Source organism: Pteronotus mesoamericanus, unplaced genomic scaffold (assembly GCF_021234165.1).
Source record: "Pteronotus mesoamericanus isolate MK-2021 breed Mesoamerican mustached bat unplaced genomic scaffold, CSHL_Meso_final contig_73, whole genome shotgun sequence".
In the NCBI taxonomy this organism is placed as follows: domain Eukaryota; kingdom Metazoa; phylum Chordata; class Mammalia; order Chiroptera; family Mormoopidae; genus Pteronotus; species Pteronotus mesoamericanus.
This window is the reverse complement of record NW_026555245.1, coordinates 201,368-227,356: the sequence shown is the minus strand read 5'-3', so window position 1 is coordinate 227,356 and position 25,989 is coordinate 201,368. Positions and strand designations below refer to the sequence as shown.

Genomic DNA, 25,989 nt, shown 5'->3' with positions numbered 1-25,989 from the left:
CCTTTCTGGGTCATTGCCTTTATTATGGGCTTCCCTATGATCTCCCTTGCTCTGTAGCTCTGCCCGACTTCCCCTAGACAGGGAGGATGTGCCTGTTACGAGACCTCTCATGATCTTTGGGGATGCTTTAGGAAAACACCTGGAGGGTGTTGGCTCAGCAAGCCTGGGCCTTCTGCCTCCTCATCCTGGAGGCCACACTAGGGGCTAGGCCCCCATTCTTTAGGCACAGCATCACCATTCATGAGGATGGGTGGGATTCTTGCTTCTCCTCATTCTGACTTTTCTACATCCTGCTAGCAGTGAACACATTGTGTTAAGTGCTGGGGTCCTATCAGAGGAAAGGAGTTCTGATGTCTTTGGGAAACAGTGAGGCAGGGGTATCCCACGGTCTCCCTTACCACATTATAAGGAAGTGATAGCACTTCCTAGGCTTCCTCCAGCTCTTGGCTCCTCTGTAGTGCGTTAGAAGGTAGGAAGGCAGAGGTGCCACCTTCTGAGAGATATATGAGGTATCCAAAACAGAGGTCCATCTCTACTCTGAGGGTAGCCTTTTGGTATGTTTCCCAGTTCTCTCCTTCCACCCCCATATACCCCTGGTCCCTGGCTAAACACTCAGATGCAATACCTGTTCTGTTTCTCTGTTTCAAGCCCCATCTTCTTTCTCATGCTCTATGCATCTACACTCAGATTTCTCTGCCGTTTTCTCCCACTGTGTTTCAAGAGCACCTACTTTACACATATGATCACCAAGTTCAACCATTTCTCCACCCCCAACTGTGGGCTCAGGCTCACACACTGCTACCAAATTCTTAGGACCTAAAAACAAAATGAGACTTCCCGGCAAGGTGGCAGCATAGGTAAACACAGCTTGCTTCCTCGCACAACCACATCAAAATTACAACTAAATTATAGAACAACCATCACAGAATACAGGCAGAAATAGAGTTGAATGGAAGTCTGACAACTATAGAATTAAAGAAACCACATTGATTCAGATTGGTAGGAGGGAAGGAGAAAAAGAATGGTCTGGTCCTACACCAATATGTGGTGATAAAAATTCAGGAGGGAGCCCTGGCTGATGTGGCTTAGTGGATTGAGCATTGGCCTGTAAACCAAAGTGTCACTGGTTCATTTCCCATTCAGGGCACATGCCTGGGTTGCAGGCCAGGTCCCCAGTAGGGGGTGTGCGAGAGGCAACAACACATTGATGTTTTTCTCCTTTTCTTTTCCCCTCCCTTTCCCTCTCTCTAAGAAAAAAAAAAATTCAGGAGGGATATCTTGGGAGTGAGGAGTCTCAGCCCCACACCAGGCCCCCCAGCCCAGGGTCCCATTGCCAGGAAGGTAAGTCACCGTAACTTCTGGCTGCAAATCCAGCAGGGATTGAGTCAGTAAAGAAACTTGTGGAGTCCCCGGCACTTTCTCTTAACACTGACATGAACTTACTCAGACTCATTCTCTCTGAGCTTGAGCACTGTGGTAGCAGCTTGAAAGGTACCAGTGACATGCAGGGAGGAATGGAAGTGTTTGTCATCAAGTGAGAGTTGGGAGACAGCTTTCTCCTAGGCAGAACCACAGAGCCAGCAGGCAGATGCTACATCTGAGACTCCACCAAATTGGGTAACATTATTTACCTTATCCTAGAGATTCCCTGAGGCTCTGCCCCATCCAACTTATAGCTGTTAACAGTAGCTTTTCCCTATGAATGGCTGATCTTGGCTCATACTTCACAACTTCCTAAATCTTTTCAAACAAGCAACACCTGGCCTCTGTGATCCTGAACCCTCATACCTTCTGCTAAGTAGCCCCAGGCACAGCACTAGCAGCGGCCAGCCTAGATCCATCCATAGCTTGGCTCTGGCTCAGAATCTCCAAGCCCAGCACAAGTAGCAGCCATCTCAGATTGCTCTATAGTTCAGACAGGGTGGCCCTGGGGACAAAACACCAGTGGAGGCTAACCTTGACCAGCATCACCCCCAAAATCCCATGCCTCTGCACCCAGTGGACAGCTACCAACCACATTGGAACACCACCACACTACCACTGAACAGCTGATCCTCCACAGAGAGTGGAGGTTGGTGGACAGTGGTCACAGCCAATCCTTGCAGCTGACTGGCTTGGGTGAATCCCTCCCCTTGGCCTGCTATAGCAACCAAGGCTCAACTATAAGAGGAGGGTGTACTCAGTCAACAAAAAGAGCACACCTTGAGTACCCAGTCTGGAACCTGCAGGATACCTCCTATACTAGGTCATACTACCAAGACAGGGAGTCATAGCAGCTCTACCTAATACATAGAAACAAACACAGGGAGGCTACCCAAATGAAGAGACAAAGAAATGTGGCCCAAATGAAGGAACAGGTCAAAACTCCAGAAAAGGAGCGTATGGAATGGGGATAAGCAATCTATCAGATGCAGAGTTTAAAACACTTGTTATAAGGATGCTCAAGGAAAGTAGTGAGGACTTTGACAGCATAAAAAGATCCAGTCATAGATGAAGGATTCACTAATTGAAATAAAGAACAATTTACAGGGAAACAACAGTAGAATGGATGAAGCCAAGAATCATATCAATGATTTGGAACATAAGGAAGCAAAAAACAACCAATCAAAGCAACAAAAAGAAAAAAGAACCCCAAAAAACAAGGATAATATAAGTAGCCTCTGTGGCATCTTCAAGAGGCCCAATATTTGCATCATAAGGGTGCCAGAAGGAGAAGAAAAAGAGCAAGAAATTGGAAATCTATTTGAAGAAATAGTGAAAGAAAACTTCCCTCATTTGGTGAAGGAAATAGACATGCAAGTCCAGGAAGCACAAGAGTCCCAAACAAGATGGATGCAAAGAGGTCCATTCCAAGACACATCATAATTAAAATGCCAAAGGTTAAAGATGAAGAGAGAAAGTTAAAAGCAGCAAAAGAAAAGCAGTTAGTTACGTACAGGGATCTTCCCATAAGATTGTTAGCTAATTTCTCTAAAGAAACTTGCAGGCTACAAGGGACTGGCAAGAAATACTCAGTCATGAAAAGCAGGGACCTACAGCCAAGATTGCTCTACCCAGCATAGCTATCATTTAGAATTGAAAGGCAGATAAAGAGCTTCTGAGACAAGGAAAAACTAAAGGAGTTCATCATCACCAAACTGTTATTAAATGAAATGTTAAAGGGACTTTTTAAAAATATTTTATTTATTTTTTCAAATACATTTGCCTCTGCCTACCCCCCACCACTTTCCCTTGCCCCCTCCCTCCTTCCCTCCCTCAGCTCTTCCCCTTTGGTTTTGTCCATGAGTCCTTGCTATATATTCCTTGACTTTCCCCTTCCCTTCCTTTTCCCTGCCCCCCCTCCTTCCCTCTTGTCTCTGTTGATTTCTTTTCCTTTCAGTGTTGCTGGTCCTATTTTCCTTGCATCTTTGTATTGTTGGTTAGGTTCCACTTATAGGTCAGATCATATGGTAATTGTCTTTTGCTCCCTGGCTTATTTCGCTTAGCATAATGCTCTACAGTTCCATCCATGCTGTTGCGAAGTTTAGTAGTTCTTAAAGGGACTTTTTTAAGAAAAAGAAGAACAAAACAATGAACAATAAAATGGCAATAAGTACATACTTGTCAACAATTGAATCCATAAAACAAACTAAGCAAACGATAGGAGCAGAGACAGAATCATGGATACAGAGAGCATTTCGATGGTTGCTAGGTGGGAATGGGGTGTAGGGGAATGCATGAAGAGGTGAGGGGATTAAGAAGTACAAATAGGTAGTTAGAAAATAGCCATAGAGATGTGAAGTACAGTATAAGAAATGGAGTGGCCAAAGAACTTCTATGCATGACCCATGGACACGAACAATGGTGTGGTGATTGCCTGAGGGAGTGGGGAGCTCCTGGGTGGAGAGGGGCGAAGGAAAAAAGAGCAGGACAGCTGTAATAACATAATCAATAAAGTATAATTAAAATAATAATATAAAAACAAAACAAAACTTGCCATAGTAACTTTCAGAATTTTTCTCTACCTCTGGCCTTGACTCTTTATATTGCACCTCTCCCCCTTGTCATGATCTTTTCCCAGCTCCTCATTCACCCCTCTAAGTTTTTCTCCCCCCTCCCTCTTAATTTTGGGGGAATCTTTCTTCTCTTGATATACAAAGTTCTCTCTCATTAATGTCACCTTCTAACTACTCCAGTGAAGTGTTTGTGCTTTTAGCTGAGGCTAACTGCTTGACTTGAGGACCCACTCCTATTCTGCATTTCTGTACCATGACATGGCTGCAGCACTTCTTCCTGTGCTCTCATGCATCATTAATTTATACATCTTGATTTTATGTTTTTCATCAATATCCAACATGCTATGTCTTCTCTATTTCAAAAATTCTTGGGGCTGTTTCTTCATTTTTTTCATGCACTTCTGTGGCACAAAACTCTTTGAAGCAGTTAATTATACTTGTTATCACCAATGCTCTTTCATTCTCTCTTGAATTTACTCCAGTCATTCACCCGAGTCTATTCTTCTCAAGGTCATGAATGATCTCCATGTTGTTAAATTTAATAATCAATTCCAAGTCCTCATCTTACTTGGCTCATTGGCAACTTTTCATGCAGTTGTTCACATTCTCTTTGCAATGTCTTTCTTTATGGGCTTCCATTATACCACACTCTCCTGGTTTTCCCCCCGTCACCTCACTGGCTGCTACTACTCAGTCTCTGCTTATTTTTCCTACTCTCCACCCCCACCCATGCATTTCTTAATGTTGGACTATCCTGGAGCTTGGTCTTTAGTCTCTCCTTCATTTACACTTATTCCCTTGTGATCTCATCCAGTCCATGATTCTATCTTTCTATCATCTCTCTCTCTCCCCCCACCCCCATCTATCTTTCAATCAGTCATCTATAACAAGGACCCTCCCTGAGGACCATCTGGCTTTTGTGTTGAGAATGGACTGCTGAAGATTATGGTCTTAGGAAGAAACTAGGAGATTAGTTATGATGCTACTGCAGCAATCATAGCAACAGGAGTGAGAAGTGGTCATGTTAGGAATTCATTTTGAAGGTAAAGACAACCGGATTTGAATGGATTGGATGTGTATTGCTAGGGAAAAAATGTCTAGGATGACACCAATATTTTGTACTGAAGAAATGGAAAGATGGAAATTGAACATTAAAAAATTAAAAAGAAAAAAAAAGAAATGGGAAGATGGAGTTGCCTTTAACCGAAATGGTGAATACTATGGAGCATGTTCTGTATGAGTGATTGGGTGATGGTGGTGGGTGGAGAATCAGGAGTTTAGTTTTTTATTTCGAGATTAATATTGGACTCCAAGAACATATGTTGATTAGACAATTTGGGCCCATGACACCAGCTATCCCATGAGATCATGAGATCCCATGAGATCATTGTGCAAGTCCTATGTCATGTTCATTGTTGTGTTTGCTATATTACCTTGCATATAGTAAGTACTCAAATATTTTAATTGTTGAACATAATGTGCCTATCCAGGCCATTTTTGTGATCCTTCTGGGGTGTTTATCAGCAGATGATATCCTCTGATGATGCGTTCCCCCATTCATAGTGCTTATCATATTAATGTAATGATTTTTCTGCCTCCCTGGTCCAGATTTTGGATTCAGGACTATTAAGGCACTAGTATGTCCCTTATCCATTGTACAGTTTGGGGTGAACAAAAAGGCTGAAATCACTGCCCTTCATCACACAATGGGCAAAAGACCTAATATCAGTGTTAATTCAGCTCCCTCCCCTAAAGCACTTGGGCCTTGGGTTGCCTTCCTGGCTCTAGGTTCTTTTGAGTACAAATCAAATTTGCTTTGTTCCATTATATACCCTGGTCAAGCACAGGTAAGTTTCTGTCCCAAATACTCAGACCTCTGACTGTTTCTATGCTACCCTCCGTGCTTGTCATTAGAGGTAAAGGACAAGACACTAATTCATGTCCTACTGTGATCATCATTCCAGGACTCACTTATTCCATACAGATGATAAGCAATGGAGGTGAGAGAGAGGCAAGAGAGCTACAGAAGCCTTCCAGATGAGTCCTCCAGAAAGTGCTAACCAATAACTGAGAAAGCAGAGAGGCGGTGATTCTATCATTTGCTTTGACCTAACATCACATTAACTATGTGCTTTTGACAAACACAAAGCACTTCCTCAAGGCCAGGCCGCTGTGGCACATCTCTAAAAAGCTCCTCTCCTTGGGTGGAAGTCATCAATGAATATTGCCTGGGGGTCCTGGCCACTCCTTCTTATCAGTACTATCCTCACATCCACATTGCTCCTCTGGGCCCAATAATACCATGGAGAGCCACGACAGAATTCAAATGTGACCTTTACCTTCAGTGCACCTTAGACAAAGGCCTTCCGTCTCTGCTCAAGTCCCTTTATCCACTGTCCAGGGAGGGGCTGGGGGGAGTTGGTGTGGAATGCTGACTGCGCTTAAGTGGGGGTTACAGCTCCTTCCCTAGATAAGAAGGACATTTTGGCCTCCCTCATGCCTTCCCTTAACACACCACAGTGGAGAGAAGGAGCAAACAGACAAGTCTTTGCTTAGAGATATAGGCTGTATTTTGGGTGGCGCTCTGCCTCGCCTGCACATTATTGAAAATGACAGTAGCAGTCTAGCAGTCTTCTTCAAGGGATGCAGACGTTGGGGAGCCTGCAACGCGTTTTGATTGTGCTGGGTCTCCTTGAGCAGGCCAATACGTCCCTCTGAGGTGATTGCTGAGAGTTAGGGTGGGTTCCCAGGCTGGGTGGCACAGGCCACTTGAGGATAGTGCCAAGGGCAGTGGCGAGGGTGGCGCGAGGCTGAGGCAGAGTGGAGCTGCTTGGAGCAGGAGCGCTGCCGGAGCTTACTGTCTGGGGAGTGGGAGCCATCCAAGAGGCCCACCTGCTTCTCTGTAGGGGGAGGTTGGGCCTTGGGGTTCCCTCTTGTTTTCTTCTCTGTCTTGGTTCTCTTCATGGAACTTTTGGCCGGAGCCAGCCTCCTTTGTACATTTTCTTTTCTGGTGTTGGCTCTTTTCTCAGCTGTCGAAAACATGGGCTCCTTTTGCCCTTGGCCTTTTGCATTGAGGTTTATACTCTGCAGAAAGGATTTCATCTTATGTCTCAAGCCTGATTCTGGAAGGGCGGGCCTCCTGGGACAATGGACTGGCATGGCCTGCCTCTGCAAAACGCGACCTTGCGAAATTTGGCCCTGCAATAGCTTATGCTGAATGAGATGGCTGAGGAAAGGAGGGCCCTGTAACACCTGGAGCCCCACAGGCTGGACATTCTCAGCAATCCTCGCTGGTACGACGCTGACATCGAGCCCGGTTCGACTGTCTTGCTGGCCGTTCTTCTTAGCTTTCTGCCCACCAAAAACTCCTGGAGGTGGCTCTGGGGGCTTAAGGTGAGGGCGGTGCTGGGAACTGTGTTGACAGGGAGCACCAAGGTGGAAGCTATGTCTCTGTGTCCAGGGGCTTTGGGGAGCCCTGTTCCGAAGCATCCCTTCTGTCCTCCGAGCTTCAGCCGGGTGGCTGCCTTCTCTTGCCGAGGACAGCACAAACCCTGCATCTCCTTCTCCGTGGTCTCCTGCCGATTTCGGTTTCCCTGGGTCCTTTTTCTTTTTAGCCAGCCTGGCGACTTGGGCTGAATACTTGCTCTTGCCCAGGCTTTGGGACTCAGGGCTCCAGGGCTCTCCCAGACTGGGCTTCTTCACACTGGCCTCCAAGTGAACACAAAGCACCTGGCCCTCTGTCATGTCTCCGCTGGGTTGTGACATCTTGGAGGACCCGTGGGCAGAACCATGGGGTGCTGCTCTGGACCTACGTTGCTTCTGGGTCTGCTGCAATGCCTTTAACTCAAGGGCCAGCTGTCCTTTCAGGTAGAGCCATTTTGGATCTGGGGCATGGGGAGGCTTTGGCGGGATGGGGAGTTTCTGGAGCGGTGTTTCTCCTTGGCCGTTGAGACTGCCAAGAGACCCGTGTGTGGATGTGTTGTCTGGGACTGCTACAGTCTGTTCCCTGGACTCCCTTGCCTTTGTGGGAATCCCCCATTGCATCTCTAGCACTTTCCTTCTCAGATGGAAATTTAGTTTGGCCAAGATGGATTTCTTGAGGAGGCAGGGCCCGGCAGACTCTGTCTGGCTTTCTAGAGGCTCCACCTCGGTTACTCCTTCCACCGGCATTTCAGGCTGAGTAGCATCTGCAGTTTCTGCACAAGTCTCACCGGCACCTTGAAAGTGTGGCCCAGGCCTTAGATCCTGCTCTTCAGGTACGCTCACCTGAGTCAGGGGTTCTGTTAAGATTTCGACAGGTTCCCGTACCACCTCCGGGATTGTAGCTTGAGTAGTTATTGCTGGGGCCATGGCCTTGGAGAGGGCCACATAATAAAGGGGAGGCAGCCCTGACAAGAAGGCCAGATACTTGTGCCGTAAAGTTGTCTTCAGTTTCTCAATGGCTTCCTCGGACAGGGCTCGGGGTAGCTTAGGGAGTTCCATGACAGATTCTGGTGAGGTCTGTTGCTGCTGATCCAGGGATGCTGGCACCCTGGACATCACTTCCTGCCGCAGGTCAGGGTCGGCTGCTGCCTGTAGCTCCAGGGGCTTGCTTTCTGGGACGCAGGTGAAGGTAGCCACTTCGAGGCCGCCAGGAATGATGTGCTCACAAGACCTGCACACATGGGCAGGGACCTTGCCCTCGTGAATCTGCCCACATTTGGAGTCAATGTGGCTCTGCAGCATTGCCTTGACCTGGTCAAATAAGTGTGGCATGAGGACTGGGTCCTCAAACGGTGAGAAAGTGTCACCAGCACCAGCGGCTTCTAGGGCGGAGGGTTGGGGAACGCTCCCACTGGCGAGGGCTGTGCCGCTCCAGGATGGGGTCTGCTGGTGAGTGGGGGACAGGAGCAACTGGAAGGACTGCTGGATCTTCAGGGGCAGGCCCCAGCGATGGTGAATCAACTGCTTCTGGAGGTGGAATTCCAGCAGCCTCCGGGCGTGGTCCGGCAAGAGGAGTAGTTCCCTGGTGAGGACGGAGATGGGCTTTCCTGGCCAGGAAGTTTTCACAGTTTCTGGAGACTGGGCTGTGCCACAAGACTTATGTGGCCCAGGGCTGAGGCTGTGCTGAGCTCTCTGGAAAGCAGCAGGCAAACTCCACTGACGCTGTAGCTGCCTCTGCAGCAGGTGCCACTCTAAGGCTTCACACTGGGCCAGAGTCAGAAGTGGGGCATTGACCTGAGCTTGCGGATGGTCACATGGCGTGACCCAATTTGAGGATGATGGGGGAGAGGGCAGGTGTGACTGGGGTGGAGTTTTAGGCAACAGATGGAGGAAGGGGGCGGTCCTTGAGGAGAAAAGGATCCTTCGAGGGGAGGGGGAGCATGGACCGGCTCCCGTTTGTGGAGTGACCTTGAGAGCCCAAGAAGGTGTCAGCCAGGGACTCACTGTGCAGAGAAGGGAGGCCACAGAATAGCTGGCTGAATTTCAGCCGCAAATGGCCCACTGAGTCCTTAGCCTGTTGCCTAGGAAGTGGATAGAGGCCACTTAAGTCTTTAAGGGATGCAGAGGGCAAGGCCAGAGCCACGTGGCTTGCATTTTGGTGGTAGTGGTGTCTTTGTATTGGGTCTCTAAGGGACCACTGAGAAACCCAGAATGCCTGGGTTGCCTGGCCAGCCATACTTGAACCCCAGGTCTGGTAGGAAATGGTGGCAAGTTTCTCAACAGAGAATTCAGAAGTATCATTTTGGGTGAAAAAAGCTGGTTGGTTATTTAGAGGTTGGTAAAACAATGGTGGGTTTGGGATAAACTGCCTCAGGGACTCCTCTACACGCCTGGGCAGCCCCCACCTCTGGAAATGCATCCATTTTTTTACATGTACCTCAAGAAGCCTCAGGACTTCAGGACTGGGGAATGGCAGGTGGGTAGGGAGGACAGTGACCATAGGCAAGGCTATAGGATGTGCCATGATAGTGATATCTTGGTTCAGGATTGGCAGAGAGACCTGGGGATGCAAGGGCTGCTGACCTTGGTTCCCATACACAAGGGTGAGGTTTTGCTGTATAATCTCTTGCTGGTTCACTGGAATCCTAGATTCCTCAAACCTTGCGTCATACATAGTCTCTTGAAGTTGGGGCATATCTGGACCCTGAAATCCTTCTTGTAGCTGGACATTTTCAGCCCAGTGTTCTTGCCTACTAACTGTACCAGGTGATTGGGCTGCTGACCAGGGAATTGGCTGGGTTAAATATTTCTGATCCATTAATTGTGATGCTGAAGGTGTTGCAGATGGAAGTGAAAGTTCTTGAGAGCATGTGGAGTGATGCTCCAGACTGTGCTCAAAAGATACATTAGACTTGGACAAAATCTCTAGGTGAGAGGAGCTCTGTGATGGCCCCGGTAAAGCGGGAGACATCAGGATTTTCTCACCCTCCAGCAACTGCTGGATTTCCAGAGCCATGGTATTGCAGACTTGGCAGCAGGTATCTGCACATAGTAGCCTCCGCACACTTCCCTCCTGAGGAAGCCAGCTCTGGCTGGAAGAGAAAACATGGCAACTGTTACTGATGGTCTCAGGCAACCCATAGGAGCACAGGGCCATGAGTGACTGGAACGTGGGTGAGTTGTCTGCTGACCTGTGTTGAGAAGTTTAACCAGGAAATGGGAACAAAGGATGGGGAGCCAACGGTTAGCTAACAGGGCTTCACTAGGGCCATAACCAGGTAGAGCCTGGACTCAGTCTCATTTGGAACTAAGAAAGCCACAACATGGTGTTCAGTATTTCCAAGATGTGGAAAATGAGGTCCCCATGGAAACTCTGCTCCCTGGGGACTGTGAGGTGTATACGACATCTCTTGAGAACCAATCTCATCTCTAGAGTTCTCAGGAAGAGGATGAGATGTTGAGCTCCTGGCTGAGGGCTGTCCCTGGAACTGAGTTCCCTTGAGACAGAACCAGCAGAGGTAATGTCAGCAGGGTGCAGGGGTCTGCCCTTGATAGGCTGTAGCCGTAAAAAGAATATGACAATGATGACTTATTTATGCACTTATTCACCCATTCTCTTAGCTGGCTAACTGGTCTTGTGGCTGAGTACTAACCTATGTAGGGTCTTTTATGAATTAAGCACTAGTCAAATTCTCAACTCTGGAGCATTGTGAGCCTAGCCAGAGCAGAACTGGGAGACTCCTCCCTCCCGAGACATCTGAGCCTCCTTTGCCCCAGCAACGCTCTCAACCATGCTGCAGCCTCCACTGTGTCCAACTCCCTCCTGCCATTATCCCTCTCCTCATCCCTGTCCCAGGCCAAACAGAGAAATCATCCCGGTCCAGGCTGGAGCTGGGACGCTACAAAGAGCAAGTGATCACCTTTTCATGACAGACAGCAGCTCCCATGGCTTCTCAGCTTCTTTCCGGGAAAGTCTCCTAGCTGAGAAACCAGGAGACAGTGTTACATGAAATGAGAGAGGATCCAGGGACATCCTATAGGAAGCTAAAGGCCTTTGAATGAGAAGGGAATGAAAACCCCAACAGTCAATGCTCTAAGGCACATCTGCATACAACTTAACCAGTTTTATTGTGCTGCCCTGGACCTAATCTCATTAGATCTTCACAGCCACACTGTGAGTGAGGCAGGATCTTCAGATACCCATTTTGTGGATAAAAGACTGAGAACTGAAGTGAGTTCCACAGGGTCATAACACCAGTAAATGGCATGGTTAAAGACTTCTGCCCCATTCCTTCATTCTTCATTCCTTGGGATAAGGTGGAGGATTCTGGAACATTCCCAGGCTCTGATTTCCCACCCAAGAAATTTTGGGAGAATTTGTCAGATGGGAATTGGAAACTTTAGTGGTTAGAGTACCTATTCCCAGCACCACAGGTTAAAGAGGGATAAAATCCATGGAACTCGCCCACAGTGGAGGGGAGTCAGAGAAGACTCTGAGACTTTACCTCTTATTGCTGCATCTCTAGCCTTTTGCTTCACTTTTTGGTGATGCTTAAAGACAAAAAAGTTAGAGTGTAAAGGAGGTGGTACACTGTTATTTTTCAGGTTTATAGTAAGACAAAACTAATATAAGTTTCCAGATTCCTTCCTGGGTATATCTCAATTTAATACACTCACCTATGTTTCCTTCCTCTAGTCCACCCTTTCACACCAACAATTCATTTTCTAGTTCTTTCTCAGTTACCTTAAGGCTCTCTTTACTCCTAACTACTTGTCCCCTTTCCCCAGACTGGGTTTCTAGGGGGCTAACCATGACACAGGACGGATAATGGAATAGATTCAATGGTGATAGTGATTAATTCTAACAGTCCTAGACTTTTGCTTATTAAATACACCAACCAGAAGAAGCCCCCATATTGGTATGTCTTTTGAGATCCAGTGAGGTAGATTCCATTTCATCCAGATCTCAACCCAAGGTAGGTAGGTAAGTTCTTGATTTTTCAATTAGAATACACGGCAGGGATGGCTTGGTAAAAAATTATTCCTAGGCTCTGAGAAAAGTACCATATTTGAATAACTGAATGTATGGTATAAAAAATGGAATGGAGGGTAAAGAGACTCGGATCTTTAAAAGCTTCTTATCTGGGATTTAATTAGTTCAATTGTAATGTTAATGTATCCCTACCAGGCAGCAGCTTGTTTTAGGTTCCAACCTTAATCCATGGTAACTCCTTTTCACTTGCCAGATAATTAGGATAATAATGAAGATGGTGCCATATATATATAAGAAATATCCAACATTCCAAAGAACAAAAGTAAAGCTTAGCATGGTCTAAACCTCTTTAACATGAGGATGCTAGCCATCACTATAGTAGGCAGTCAGGATCCTGGTGCCTAATGACTTGTCCTCTCCGCCTCACAGAGGATGGAACCGGGTCACCAGATGCATCACAAAGCCCTTCTGTTTTGCAAGACAGGTGTAGTGTCAAAGACTTTTATCTGTTTTAGGGAAGCTTGTGTGGTGGTTCAGTTTGTAAATTAGGGTGTCTGGTTGTAAAGTTTACAGAACCAGAGACTAAATGTACCATGCTCACAGGCAGTGTCTATACTCCCACTTTGCCTTCACTCTCCACACCCTACACCAGTCTGATGGCTTGGCTCTCCCCTTCATGACAACTGTCTGGTCACCCATCCCAAGAAAACTGAGTGTTTAGGGGACCTCCTGAGGAAGAGGGACAGAAGAAACTCCACATACCCCCCTGCTTATACTGAAAATGTATCTGAGAAGCACACACAAGCTTAGGGAGGTCAGAGTCTAGTTATGGCTTGGAAATGGAGAGTTTTGATGTAATAGACTCTGGTGATTGGAAATTAGAGATGAATGAAGGGGACCATGGCTGAGATGAGGGGAAAGGCCAAGGTGGTGGTATCTTTAAATTTATATATGTAGGGAAAAGGAAACCTTCATTGTGGTGGGAAGAGATTTTAAACAGTGCTTTTAATTAGGCAAATGAATTTGGCTCACTTCTGGAGCACTATCCAATTTATTTATTTATTTATTTATTTATTTAATTTTATTTTTGTCCTAGAGCTGCGTCTACTCATGTGACAGCATTCGGCTTGGTCAGGAAGATGATTTCCCATAGAGATAAGTAACTACTTCCAATTAAGGGTCACAACCTAATTTCTGCTCATGGTACATACCTTCTCAGCACATGTACTGTTTATCTGAGAAGTTTTTTTTTACCTGATTTTGGTAACTTTTAGGCAGGATGATTTTTTCCTCATTAGCCCCAGGACCTATCACTCCTATAACTTGACTGCTAATTTAGACATTATGTAACCTGCTTGGCATCTGTGGATTTTAGGATATGACTCTAATATCCCAGGATTTCTGAATTTCCTTGAGAGTGTTTGCTTTGGTGATAATGGTCTAACAGTCCAAATTCTTAGACTTAAAATCTCTTAAGAAGTTATTTTGATTCTTCCTCCAGCATCCAGACCTCCACCCAGCTGTCCTTGAGCTAGGCCATGTCAAGGGTACAAAGACATCTGAATCACATTGCATTCGTGCTCTCAAAACACTTAACTATCGGGTATCCAAGGTAAGACCAATTCACATAAAGCAAGAACCAACAGTTTATTTTTTATTTTTTAAATATATTTTATTGATTATGCCATTAAAGTTGTCTCTTTTTTTTCTCCTCTTTATTCCCTTCCACCTTGCACCACCTCTCCCCACCAGCATTCCGCCATCCTCTTTATTCATGTCAATGGGTGGCAAATATAAGTTCTTTGGCTTCTCCATTTCCTATACTATTCTTAACACCCCCCTGTCTATTTTGTACATACTATTTGTGCTTCTTATTCCCTGTACCTTTTCCCCCATTCTCCCCTTTCTTTCCCTCCTGTCTGATCTCCATTTCTGTGATTCCGTTCATGTTCTAGTTGTTTCCTTAGTCTGTTTATGTTTTTCTTTAGGTTTAGTTGTTGATAATTGTTTGTTGTCATTTTACTATTCATAGTTTCTGATCTTCCTCTTTTTCTTTAAGTCCCTTTAACATTTCATATAACAAGGGCTTGGTGATGATGAACTCCTTTAACTTGACCTTATCTTGGAAGCACTTTATCTGCCCTTCCATTCTAAATGATAGCTTTGCTGGATAGAGTAACCTTGGATGTAGGTCCTTGTCTTTCATGACTTGGAATACTTCTTTCCAGCCCCTTCCTGCCTGTAAGGTTTCTTTCAAGAAATCAACTGATAGTCTCATGGGCACTCCTTTATAAATAACTGTCTCCTTTTCTCTTGCTGTTTTTAAGATTCTCTCCTTATCTTTAATCTTGGGTAATGTAATTATGATGTGCCTTGGTGTGTGCTTTCTTGGGTCCAACTTCTTTGGGACTCTGAGTTTCCTGGATCTCCTGGAATTCTATTTCCTTGGCCAGACTGGGGAAGTTCTCCTTCATTATTTTTTCAAATAAGTTTTTAATTTCTTGCTCTTCCTCTTCTCTTTCTGGCACCCCTATGATTTGGATGTTGGAAACTTTAAAGTTGCCCCACAGTTTCCTAAGCCTCTCTGCATTTTTTTGAATTCTTGTTTCTTCATTCTGTTCTGGCTGAATATTTATCTCTTCCTTCTGCTCCAGATTGTTGGTTTACGTCCTGGTTTCTTTCCCTTCCCTGTAGGTTCCCTGTGTATTTTTCTTTATTTCACTTTGCATAGCCTTCACCGTTTCCTCCATTTTGCAACTATACTCAACCATTTCTGTGAGCATCTTGATTACCAGTGTTTCGAACTGTGTATCTGATAGGTTGACTATCTGTTCATTGCTTAGTTCTATTTTTGGAGTTTTGGTCTGTTCTTTCATTTGGGCCATATTTCTTTGTCTTGGTGTGCCTGTTACCTTGGAAGGGGCAGAGCCTTAGGTATTTATCAGGGTGGGGCATCCCAGGTCCCTGTGTTGTGATGCTGTATGTGGGGGAGGGGTCCAAGAGGGAATAATGCTACTTGTTCAGCTCTTGGCTGGCTTTCAGTCCCTTCCCCCACTACCCACAAGCAAATTTGGCCCTTCTAGTATTGATTTCTTGGTGGGTGGGTTTGTGTATTTTCTAGGACCCTGAAGGTATCTCCAACAAACTGCTAGGTTGGGAGTTTCTCCTGCTGCCATATCCCCCATGGAATTTTACAGCCAGAGGTTTTGAGGCTCCCCCCACCCCCGCCACTGGAAACCTGGGTTATGCTGTCTCACTCCCCACCTGTTCCTCCCTGTTTATCTGCATGCAAATATGGGACCTCCTGGTCTGCCAGCTGCTGCTTCACCTGGTGGGTCCACCAGCCACCGCCTTGCCACATGCCCTCTCTGCCCTCGCTGCCTGTCTCAACCCCTCCCAACCTATCTGGATGAATGTCTCTTCTTTAACTCCTTGGTTGTCAGACTTCCATACAGTTCAATTTTTTGGCAGTTCTGGTTACTTTTTGTTTTTAAATTCATTGTTGTCATTCTTTTGGTTGTGTGAGGAGGCAAAGTGTATCTATCTACACCTCCATCTTGGCCAGATGTCTGAGCCAACAGTTTAGAACAAATAGAATTATATTATCCTTTGTGAGGCCAAGGTCACAAACACCCATTTCAGAGAGGAGAAAGTATAGTGAAGATCAGGATGGTCAGAGAAGGCTCTTGGGTAGAATGACATTGGATTTGGGTCTAAAAGCACAGGCTGTGGGGCAAAGAAGTATATTTCAGGTGGCAGAGAAATGTATCAACATGCAGAACACTTATCAACATTTGGCAGTAAGAAATGCAGTCTATTTTTAGCAGACATTTAAGTGGGTGGAATAGAGAGGACTTGTGAGAAAGATTGGAGGTATAGACATGAGGCCTTTCATGAAGGGCCAGTGCATTTAATTGAGTTCAATAACTGAACTTAATTGTTTTTATAAGGGTACGGAATTCAAAAGGCAAAAGAAGGTACATATTGTGTCTCTTTCCCACCCTTGTCTCCCTTTTTCCTTTCCCATGTATCTTTCAAAACCAGTTTAGCATAAGAAACATAAATAAACTGATATATTTTCTCACAAATGAAAAGATGTGATAGATCTGTTTTCTCTTTCTTGTTTTAATTATATGACTATATCTTGTGTATATAATTTTCTTTGAGGCTATAAGGTCCACTTTGATATAACTTCAACATACTTTATCTTCAGTCCCATATTCATGGATATTTATTTACAATCTTTTGATTGTAAATAAATGTTGATACAAACTTCATGTATATAAATCTTCATACACAGGTATAAGTATATATAAAATTCCTAATAGTTGAATTGATGGACAAAAGGGTATAACTATTTTAAATGTTGATATTGCCTATTTTCTCCACCAATTATATGAATTTTCACTCTCACCCAAACTGTGTAAGGGTGCCTCTCTTCCCATCCTTGTTGATTCAATATTATCAAATACTTTATCTTTGTCAATTTGAGAGATGATAAATTGTATCTTGTATATTTACAAATTTGTTTTAAGGTAGGCTAATCACCTTATTGTATGTTCATTTCCTTTTCTGTTAAATATATGTTCCTATTCTTTGCCCACAGATTATTGAACTTTTACTTATTAATTGATAAGTGTTTTTTAAAAACAATTTTATTGATTGATTGATTGATTGATTGTAGGGCGGGGAAGGAGGGAGAGAGAGGGAGAGAAACATTCATGTAAGAGAGAAACATCAATCAATTGCTTCTTGAATGCACCCTGATTGGGGACCTAACCCGTACATAACCCAGGCATGTACCCTGACCAGGAATCAAACTGGTGACCTTTCACTTTGCAGGACAACATCCAACCAACTGAGCCACACCAGTCAGGCCAGCCTAATTAATCTTAATCTAAGGCTAGACAATCATTTTCCAGGAGATTGCGGAAGTGCACCTGTTTATTTGGGGATAAGATGACTCCCTTCCTGTACACCACCAAGCTGGTAAGAACTCAGCTGTAAATTTTAAGGAATTGCTGAAGACAAAATGTGGGTCAGCATGAGAATACAGAAACTCTGGGACTCACGATTACAAGGAAAATTCACATTCACTTGCAGGCTCTTCTCCATGGATCTTACTGTGTGTTCACAGGAAAGACTGGGTGCAGTGTGTGAGTCCTGAGAAAGTTTCCCTTTTGCCTTAGAGGTCTTCCATCAGAGGGTGGGGTAGGATGATGGAGAAGGCCCTATTCCAAGACACAGGAGTACAGTGCCCATCTAAAACTGATACTGAGTCAGAAAATCAGAGTGTTCTACCCCCAACGACCAATTAGGCATTACAAAACAAGTAACTGCAGTCTACTGCTGAAATAACATCAAGACCATGGAGGGAAACATTTTCTGAGTAGAAGGCACAAAGGAAAGATAGAAAGCTGAGGATGGAGTAGACATTGAAAAAATCTCTCATAAGCCAGCCTCAACCATAAACACACATAATGTTTGAGAAACATGAAGGCTGTTGTGCACTGACAGTATTCATAGCATAAAAAAACCTAAACACAGGTAACCTCCTGAGTAAATTGACTCAATCTCTTATATTCAAGTCCTAGCAGAGGGACATGGTTGTCCATTTCCAGGCATAAAAACTATTTACTTAAGTCTTTACTGCCTTACAATAGATGTCCAGCTTTCAACAAAAAATTATTATAAGGCATACAAAGAACGAAGACAAAATTGACACACTATTAAAAAACAAAGCAATTAACAGAACTAGGCTCAGAAATGATACAGATATTGGAATTAATGTAACTACAATGAATATATTAAAGAGTTATTGAGTTGGCCAAAAAGTTTATTTAGTTTTTTTAGTGTGATGACTCTAGTAGTGCTTAGTTGTCTTTAACTTAATTTGAAACAGTTTTGTGTGATTGTATTAAGACAACTGTCACATCAGTGTTAATTAAAAAAGCTTATCAAATTGGTGAATTTTTGTGCAGCCATATTAACACTGAAGATGGAAGAAGATATGCAACATTTTTAGCTTATTATGCTTTATTATTTAAAGAAAGGTAAAATCTCACCTGATGCGCAAAAAAAGATTTGTGCAGTGTATGGAGAAGATGCTGCGACTGATCAAACATGTCGAAAGTGGTTTGCAAAGTTTCTTTGTACTATTGACATTTTGGCCAAATAATTCTTTGCAGTGGGGCTGTCTTATGCATTGGAAGATGTTTAGCAGAACCCCTGGCTTCTACCCACTAGAAGCCAGTAGTGGGAGATAGCCAACATAATCATAAAAATATTCAAATCAATAAAGTTACTGGTAAAAATGAAAAGTGTGTCCTTTATTTTAGGGAAAAACCATACAGACTTTTTGGCTAGCCCAATATTAGAAAAGGTGGATAGCCTTAATAATCAGATGGGTAATTTCAGCAGAGATGGAAACACAAAGAATCAAATGGGAATTCTAGAAATAAAAAATATGGTAACAGATAAAGACTTCTTTTGTCTGGCTCATCAGTAGTTTTGACACAGAAGAGGAAAGAATCAGTGAACCTAAAGATAATTCAATGGAAATTTTACAAAGTGAAATACAAAGAAAAAGGTCAGAAAAAAACCCAACAGAAAACAACATCCAAGAGCTGTAGGACAAATCTAACAGTCTAACATGTGCAATTGGCGTCCCAGAAGAGGAAGAAAGAGAATGGGACAGTTTTCATTCTTTGCTTGTTTAGGATTTGCCCTGCTTTCCTCAGAGACCTCAGTTATGTAGGTAACAAACCTTCCCATGCCCTCTTGATGTGTGTCTGTGGCATTTCCAGTCTTTGCATTTGACCCAAATTTTGGGTGGGGCCCCATCCTGTTGCTTTCAGGTGGTCACAACAAATCAGAAAGTTTCTAGAATATAACATAGAAGAATATCTTCATGACCTTGAGACTAGGAAAACTTTCTTTAAAGGGACACAAAAAATGCTAATTATAAAGGAAGATTGGTGCATCAGACTACATTAAAATCAAGATCTTTTATTAATCAAAAGATAGCATTAAGAGAGTGGAAAGGCAAGCTATAGAAGGGAAAAGATTATATATAGTTTATGTACATAAAATATTTAGCCAGTAAGGCAATTGCATTCATAATATCTAAAGAAGTTCAACAAATCAATAAGAAAAAGGCAGGCAATCCAGTAGACTTGAATAGGCACTTCACATAAAAGAATATCGAAATGGCCAGTAAACAAATAAAAAGGTTCTCAGACTCATTGGAAATCACAGAAATACAAGTAATTAAAACCATAATGAGATACTACTATAGGCCTACCAAGAAAGATAATTTTAAAATGTTGACAATGCCAAGAGATGACAGGTTCCGGAGCAACTGAAACTCCCATGCACACCTGGTGGGAGTGTAAATTGGTACAATCACTATAGAAAACTATTTGTCGGGATCTATTAAAGCTTGCTAAATGCATTTTCCTATGACACAGAAATTGCACTCCTATATTTATATCTGAGAGAAATGTTTGCATATGTTCACCAAAAGTCATGTATTTGTATGTTCAAAGCACCATTATTTAAAATAATCTCAAAGTAGAAGCAATAAAAAATTTGTTCAACAGTAGAATGGGTAAATTGTGGTATATTCATACAATGGAATGCTATACAACAATGAAAATGAATAAATCACTCCCACAGGAAACTATGAAAAAACTCACAAACATAATGTTGAATAAAATAATACACATTGTATGGTTCCATTTATATAACGTTCAAAAGTAGAGTTGTTAGAAATCAGAATATAGGTTACTTTTGGGGAGAAGGAAAGGTTAGTAGGAGGTGATTAAGAGGGAATACAATAGGGTTTTGAGGTGCCAGTAATGTGCTAGCAGAGGCGAATATTTAGGTGTGTTTACTATGTGCTTGTTATTTCTTGCCTTTTTGATAACAGCTATTCTAACTGGAGTGAGGTGATGCCTCATTGTAGTTTTGATTTGCATTTTCCTGATGATTATGATGTTGAGCATCTATTCATGTGCCTGTTGACTATCTGTATGTGTTCTTTGGAAAAATGTCTACTCAGATCCTCTGCTCATTTTTTAATCTAATTGTTTTTATGTTATTTAGTTGTATGAGTTCTTTATATATTTTGGATATTAACCCCTCATCAGATACAGAAGGTCTCTGGCTTACAATAGTTTGACTTATGCTTTTTTAATTTAATGACAGCACAAAAGTGACATGCATTCAAAAGAAACTATGCTTTTAGCAAAATACAATATTCTCTTGTGATGCTGGGCATAAGCAGCAAGCCACAGCTCCTGATCAGCCAAGTGATCACAAGTGTAAACAACCAATATTGTACAGTGTATTCATTGGGTTAGATCATTTTGCCCAACTGTAGGCTAATGTAAGTGTTCTGAGCACAATTAAGGTAGGCTAAGCCAAGCTATGATGTATTAAATGTACTTTTAACTTACAATATTTTCAAATTAGAATGGGTTTATTGGAATATAACCCCATAGTAAGTTGAGGAGCATATGTATATGATTTGAAAATATTTTCTCTCATTCAGTAGCTTGTCTTTTCATTTTGTTAATGATTTTCTTTGCTGTGCAGAAGCTCTTTTAGGTTTATCTTTTAGTTCAACTTGTTTATTTTTGCTTTTGTTGCCTGTTGCTCGAGTGAGATCCAAAAATTCTTCACTAAGACTGATGTCAAGGAGCTTACTATGTTTTCTTTTAGGAGTTTCATGTTTTCAGGTCTCAAAATTTACCATCTTAACCATTTTTATGTGTACAGGTAAGTAGTATTAAGTGTATTTACATTGCTGTGCAACAAATCTCCAGCACCTTTGCATATTGCAAAACTGAAACTCTGTACCCATGAAATAACAACTCTTTGCCTTCTTAGTTATTATTCCTAAATATTTTATTCTTTCTGATGCTATTGTAAATGGAATTGTTTTCTTTTTCTTTTTTGAAGTGAACATATCCTCAAGATTTTATTGTCACATAATAAAACAAAAAATGAAGCTTAGAACTGGATCACTTGGCCCTTTCTCTTCTTGTCTCCTCCCAGTTCAAAATGCTTGCATCTCTTAATAGCCAACATTCTCTTAGATCTGCAGTTGGGCTCAACACATTCAAGCCTCAGCACAATCTTTGTAGTTTTAGCCTTTTTTTTTTTGGAAAATTGGCTTAGTCTGTCCACCATAGCCACTCTGCTTCCTGTCATAATGCCACTTTCCCTGTGCATACAGAGAATCTTTGCTCTTCTTGTACTGTGTTACTTTGTGGGGTTGATGCTTGCCGCATTTCTTACAGAAAGTCCAGCGGGTTTTAGGAACGTTCACCATGCTTGCGAGAGCTCTAATGGCACAGAGAGCTGGAATTGTTTTCTTAACTTTCTTTTCAGATAGTTCTCAGAAGTTTGTGTGTTGAAGTAGCAACATTTTTATTAATGCCCAAGAGCTAAGATTTCCCAGGAGCTGACAGGAAGGTCCAGAGTAGGATCCGGCAACAAGGCCACCAGCACTCACACTGCAGATTACTATATTATGCAGAGAAGTAGTATCACTAGGCAGCAGCCAGAGGCACTAGAGGGCAGCACCTGCCCACTTCGATGCTCCTAGCCCTGAGGACACTTACGGAAAGGAACTTAAAAGGTCCACTGCTTCCAAAACCAGATAAAGACACCACAAAGAAAGAAAATTATAGGCCAATATCCCTCATGAACATAGATGCTGAAATCTTCAACAAAATATTAGCAAATAGGGTCCAGTAATACATTTAAAAGATCATGCACCATGACCAAGTGGCATTTATTTTGGGGATACAAGGCTGGTACAATGTTCCCAAGTCAATAAATGTGATACACCACATAAAATGAAACATAAAACAATCACATGGTCATATCAATAGATGCAGAAAAAGCATTTGGTAAAAGCCAGCACCCACTGTTGATAAAAACTCTCAGTAAAGTGGGAATAGAGGATACATACCTAAACATAATAAAGGCCATGTATGAAAAATCTACAACCAATATTATACTCAATGGGCAAAAACTAAAAATGTTCCCCTTAAGATTAGGAAGAAGACAGGAATGCCTGCTTTTGCCACTCTTAGTCAACATAGTACTGGAAATCCTAGCCACAATGATCAGCTAAGAAGAAGAAATAAAGGCATTCGAATTGGAAATGAGGGAGTAAAGCTATCATCATGACATGATGACATGATATTGTATATAAAAAACCATAAAGACTATACAAAAAAATATTAGATCAAACCAATGAATTTGTCAAAGTAGCAGACTACAAAATTAATATTCAGAAATTGATGGCATTTTTATATACCAATAATGAACTATCAGGAAGAGAAACTAATAAAACAATCCCATTTACTATTGCAACAAAAATGTAAGCTACTTAGGAATAAACTTAACCAAGGAAGTAAAAAACTCATACTTAGAAAACTATAAAACATTGAAGAAAGAAATAGAGAAAGATACAAACAAGCATATACCATATTCATGGATTGGAAAAATTAACGTCATTTAAATGTCCTTACTACCCAAAGAAATCTATAGATTTAATGCAATTTCTATTAAAATACCAATGGCATATTTTACAGATCTAGGACAAATATTCAAAAAATGTATGTGGAACCTGAAAAGAGCCTGAATAGTGACAGCAATCTTGAGAAAGACAGAGTTGGAGGGATCACAATACTGAATATCAAACTGTACTACAAAGCCATTGTAATCAAAACAGCCTGATACTAGCACAAGGCATATAGATCAATGGAACAGAACAAAGAGCCCAGAAATCAACCCATGTCTTTATACTTAATTAATATTTGCCAAAGGAGGCAAGAGCATACAATGAAGTAAAAACAGTCTCTTCAATAAATGGTATTTTGAAAATTGGACTGGTACATGAAAAAAAATTAAAAAACTAGACCACCAACTTACACCATATACATGAATAAATTTAAAATAGATGAAAGACTTAAGTGTAAATCATGCAACCATAAAAATCCTAAAACAATAGGCAGTAAAATCTCAGACATCTCATGTCCAGTGTTTTTGCTGATATATCTCCTAGGTCAAGGAAAACAAAGGTAAAAATGAACAAATGAAACTACATCAAACCAAAGATCTTCTATAAGGCAAAAGAAAAAAATCAACAAAATGAAAAGGGAACCCACAGTATGGGAGAACGTATTTGCCAATGATACATCTGATAAGGGGTTAATTTCCAAAATACATAAAGTACTTATACAACTCAACACCAGGAAGACAATCCAATTAAAATATGGGAAAAGGATCTGATAGACACTTCTCCAAAGAGGACATAGAGATAGATGGCCAACTGACATATGAAAAAGTGCTCAATGTAACTAATCATCAGAGAGATGCAAATTAAAAGTGCAATGAGGGCTCAGGCCAGTGTGGCTCAGTTGGTTGGAACATAGTCCTGTAAACCAAAAGGTCATGGGTTTGATTCCCTTTGGGGCATATGCCTAGGTAGAGGGTTCAGTTCCTGGTTGGGGGGTGTGTGGGAGGGGTGACTAATCAATGTTTCTCACATCAATGTTTCTCTCCCTCTCTTTCTCCCCTCTTCCTCTCTCTCTATAAAAACAATGAAAAAATTGTTTTTAGGTGAGGATTTAAAAAAAACACTAAAATGAGATATTGCCTCACACTTGCCACAGTGGTTACCATCAATAAATCAACAAGCAACAAGTGCTGGAGAGGATGTGGAGAAAAGGAACCCTAGTGCACTGTTGGTGTGAATGCAGAATGGTGTAGCCACTTTGGAAAACTATATGGAGTTTCCTCAAAAAATTATAAATGGAACTGCATTTGACTCTGCAATCTCACTTCTGTATATCCTGAGAATCCCAAAACACCAAAGAGAAAGAATATATGCACCCTTATGTTCATAGCAGCATTATTAACAATAGCCAAGATCTGGCAACAGCCCAAGTGCCCATCAGTAGATGAGTGGATAAAAAGCTGCGGTACATTTACACAATGGATTACTATATGGCTATAAAAATGAAGGAACTCTTACCCTTTGCAACAGCATGGATAGACCTGAAGATTATTATGCTAAGTATGATGAGCCAGTCAGAGAAAGACAAATACCATATGATTTTACTTATACGTGGAATCTAATGAACAAAATAAACTGATGAACAAAACAGAAACAGAGACAGGGATACATGGAACAGACTGACAGCTGTCAGAGAGGAAGAGGGTTGGAGACACGATAAAAAAAGAAAATGAAGAGATTAGCCAAAGAACATATATACATAGCTCATGGACATAAACAATAGTGTGGTGAAGGCCGGGGAGGTGGGTGGGTGCTGGGTGGAGGTGGGCAAAGGGGGAGAAAATCCTAAAGGCAGCAAGGGAGAAACAGGAAGTAACATACAAGGGAGCCCCGATAAAGCTAGCAGCTGACTTCTTAACAGAAACTCTAAAAGCCAGAAGGAAATGGCGAGAAATATTTCAAGTAATGAAAAGCAAAGGCCTGCAACCGAGACTGCTTTACTCAGCAAGGCTCTCAATTAAAATGGAAGGTGAAATATGGAGTTTCCCAGGCAAAAGAAGGCTAGAAGAATACACCTCCACCAAATCAGCACTACAAGATATGCTAATTGGACTGCTCTAAGAAGATGAAGAAAAAGAATGAGAAAGAGAGGAATACAGGTACAAAGGGAAAACATGAATAAGTACCTATCAATAATACTTTTAAAGGTAAATGGATTAAGTGCTCCAATCAAAAGACATAGGGTAGCTGAATGGATAAGGAAACATGACCCGCACATGGTTGCCTACAAGAGACCCACCTCAGAACAAAGGACCTACACAGACTGAAAGTAAAGGGATGGAAAAAAATATTCCAAGCAAATGGACAGGAAAAAAAAAAAAAGCAGGCGTAGCAATACTTATATCAGACAAAATAGATTTCAAAACAAAGCCCATAAAAAGAGACCCAGAAAGACACTACATAATACTCAATAGTACTACATAATACTGGCTATGTGAAACAAGCCAGAGGTTGAAAGACAAATACCATATGATCTCACCTATAAGTGGAACCTAATAAACAAAACAAATAAGCAAGAAAAATATAACCAGCAACATGAAAGAAAAAACAAACTGATAGTAACAAGAGGGAAGGAGGGAGGGGGTAACGAGGGAAAGAAGGGGAAGGGTCAAATCAAGGAACATGTATAAAGGACCCATGGATAAAGCCAAAGTGGGGAAGGATTGAAATTGGGAGGTGGGGGGGGGGTCAGGGGAAAGTGGTGGCTTGAAAATGGAGACAAATGTATTTGAACAATAAAGAAGAAAAAAAGAAAAAAACAAAATGTGATATATTTACACAGTGGGATATTGTTTCAATATAAAGAAATGAAGTGCTGACACATGGTACAACATAAATGAACCTTGAATACATGGTGCAAAATTTTAAAAAGCCAGTCAAAAGGCCAAAAAAAAAAAAGTTCAAACTTACTCATAGTAAGATATACGCAAATTCAAATCACATCACAGCAGACTGTCAAAATCCAAAGTTTGAAAGTACAC

The 25,989-nt window shown here is 42.2% G+C and overlaps 1 protein-coding gene and 1 pseudogene across 1 annotated transcript; both read right to left on the bottom strand.

The window, feature by feature from the left end:
- Window positions 1-6,728: 6,728 nt before the first annotated feature.
- LOC129078381 (protein FAM205A-like) lies at window positions 6,729-12,747 on the bottom strand. The gene is given in 5 exon segments (XM_054583220.1): window positions 6,729-9,317; window positions 9,319-10,510; window positions 11,339-11,399; window positions 11,924-11,969; window positions 12,604-12,747. Coding segments are annotated over 5 exon segments (4,032 nt in total).
- Window positions 12,748-21,371: 8,624 nt separating this feature from the next.
- LOC129078380 (60S ribosomal protein L36a-like) lies at window positions 21,372-21,748 on the bottom strand (annotated as a pseudogene).
- Window positions 21,749-25,989: the final 4,241 nt, after the last annotated feature.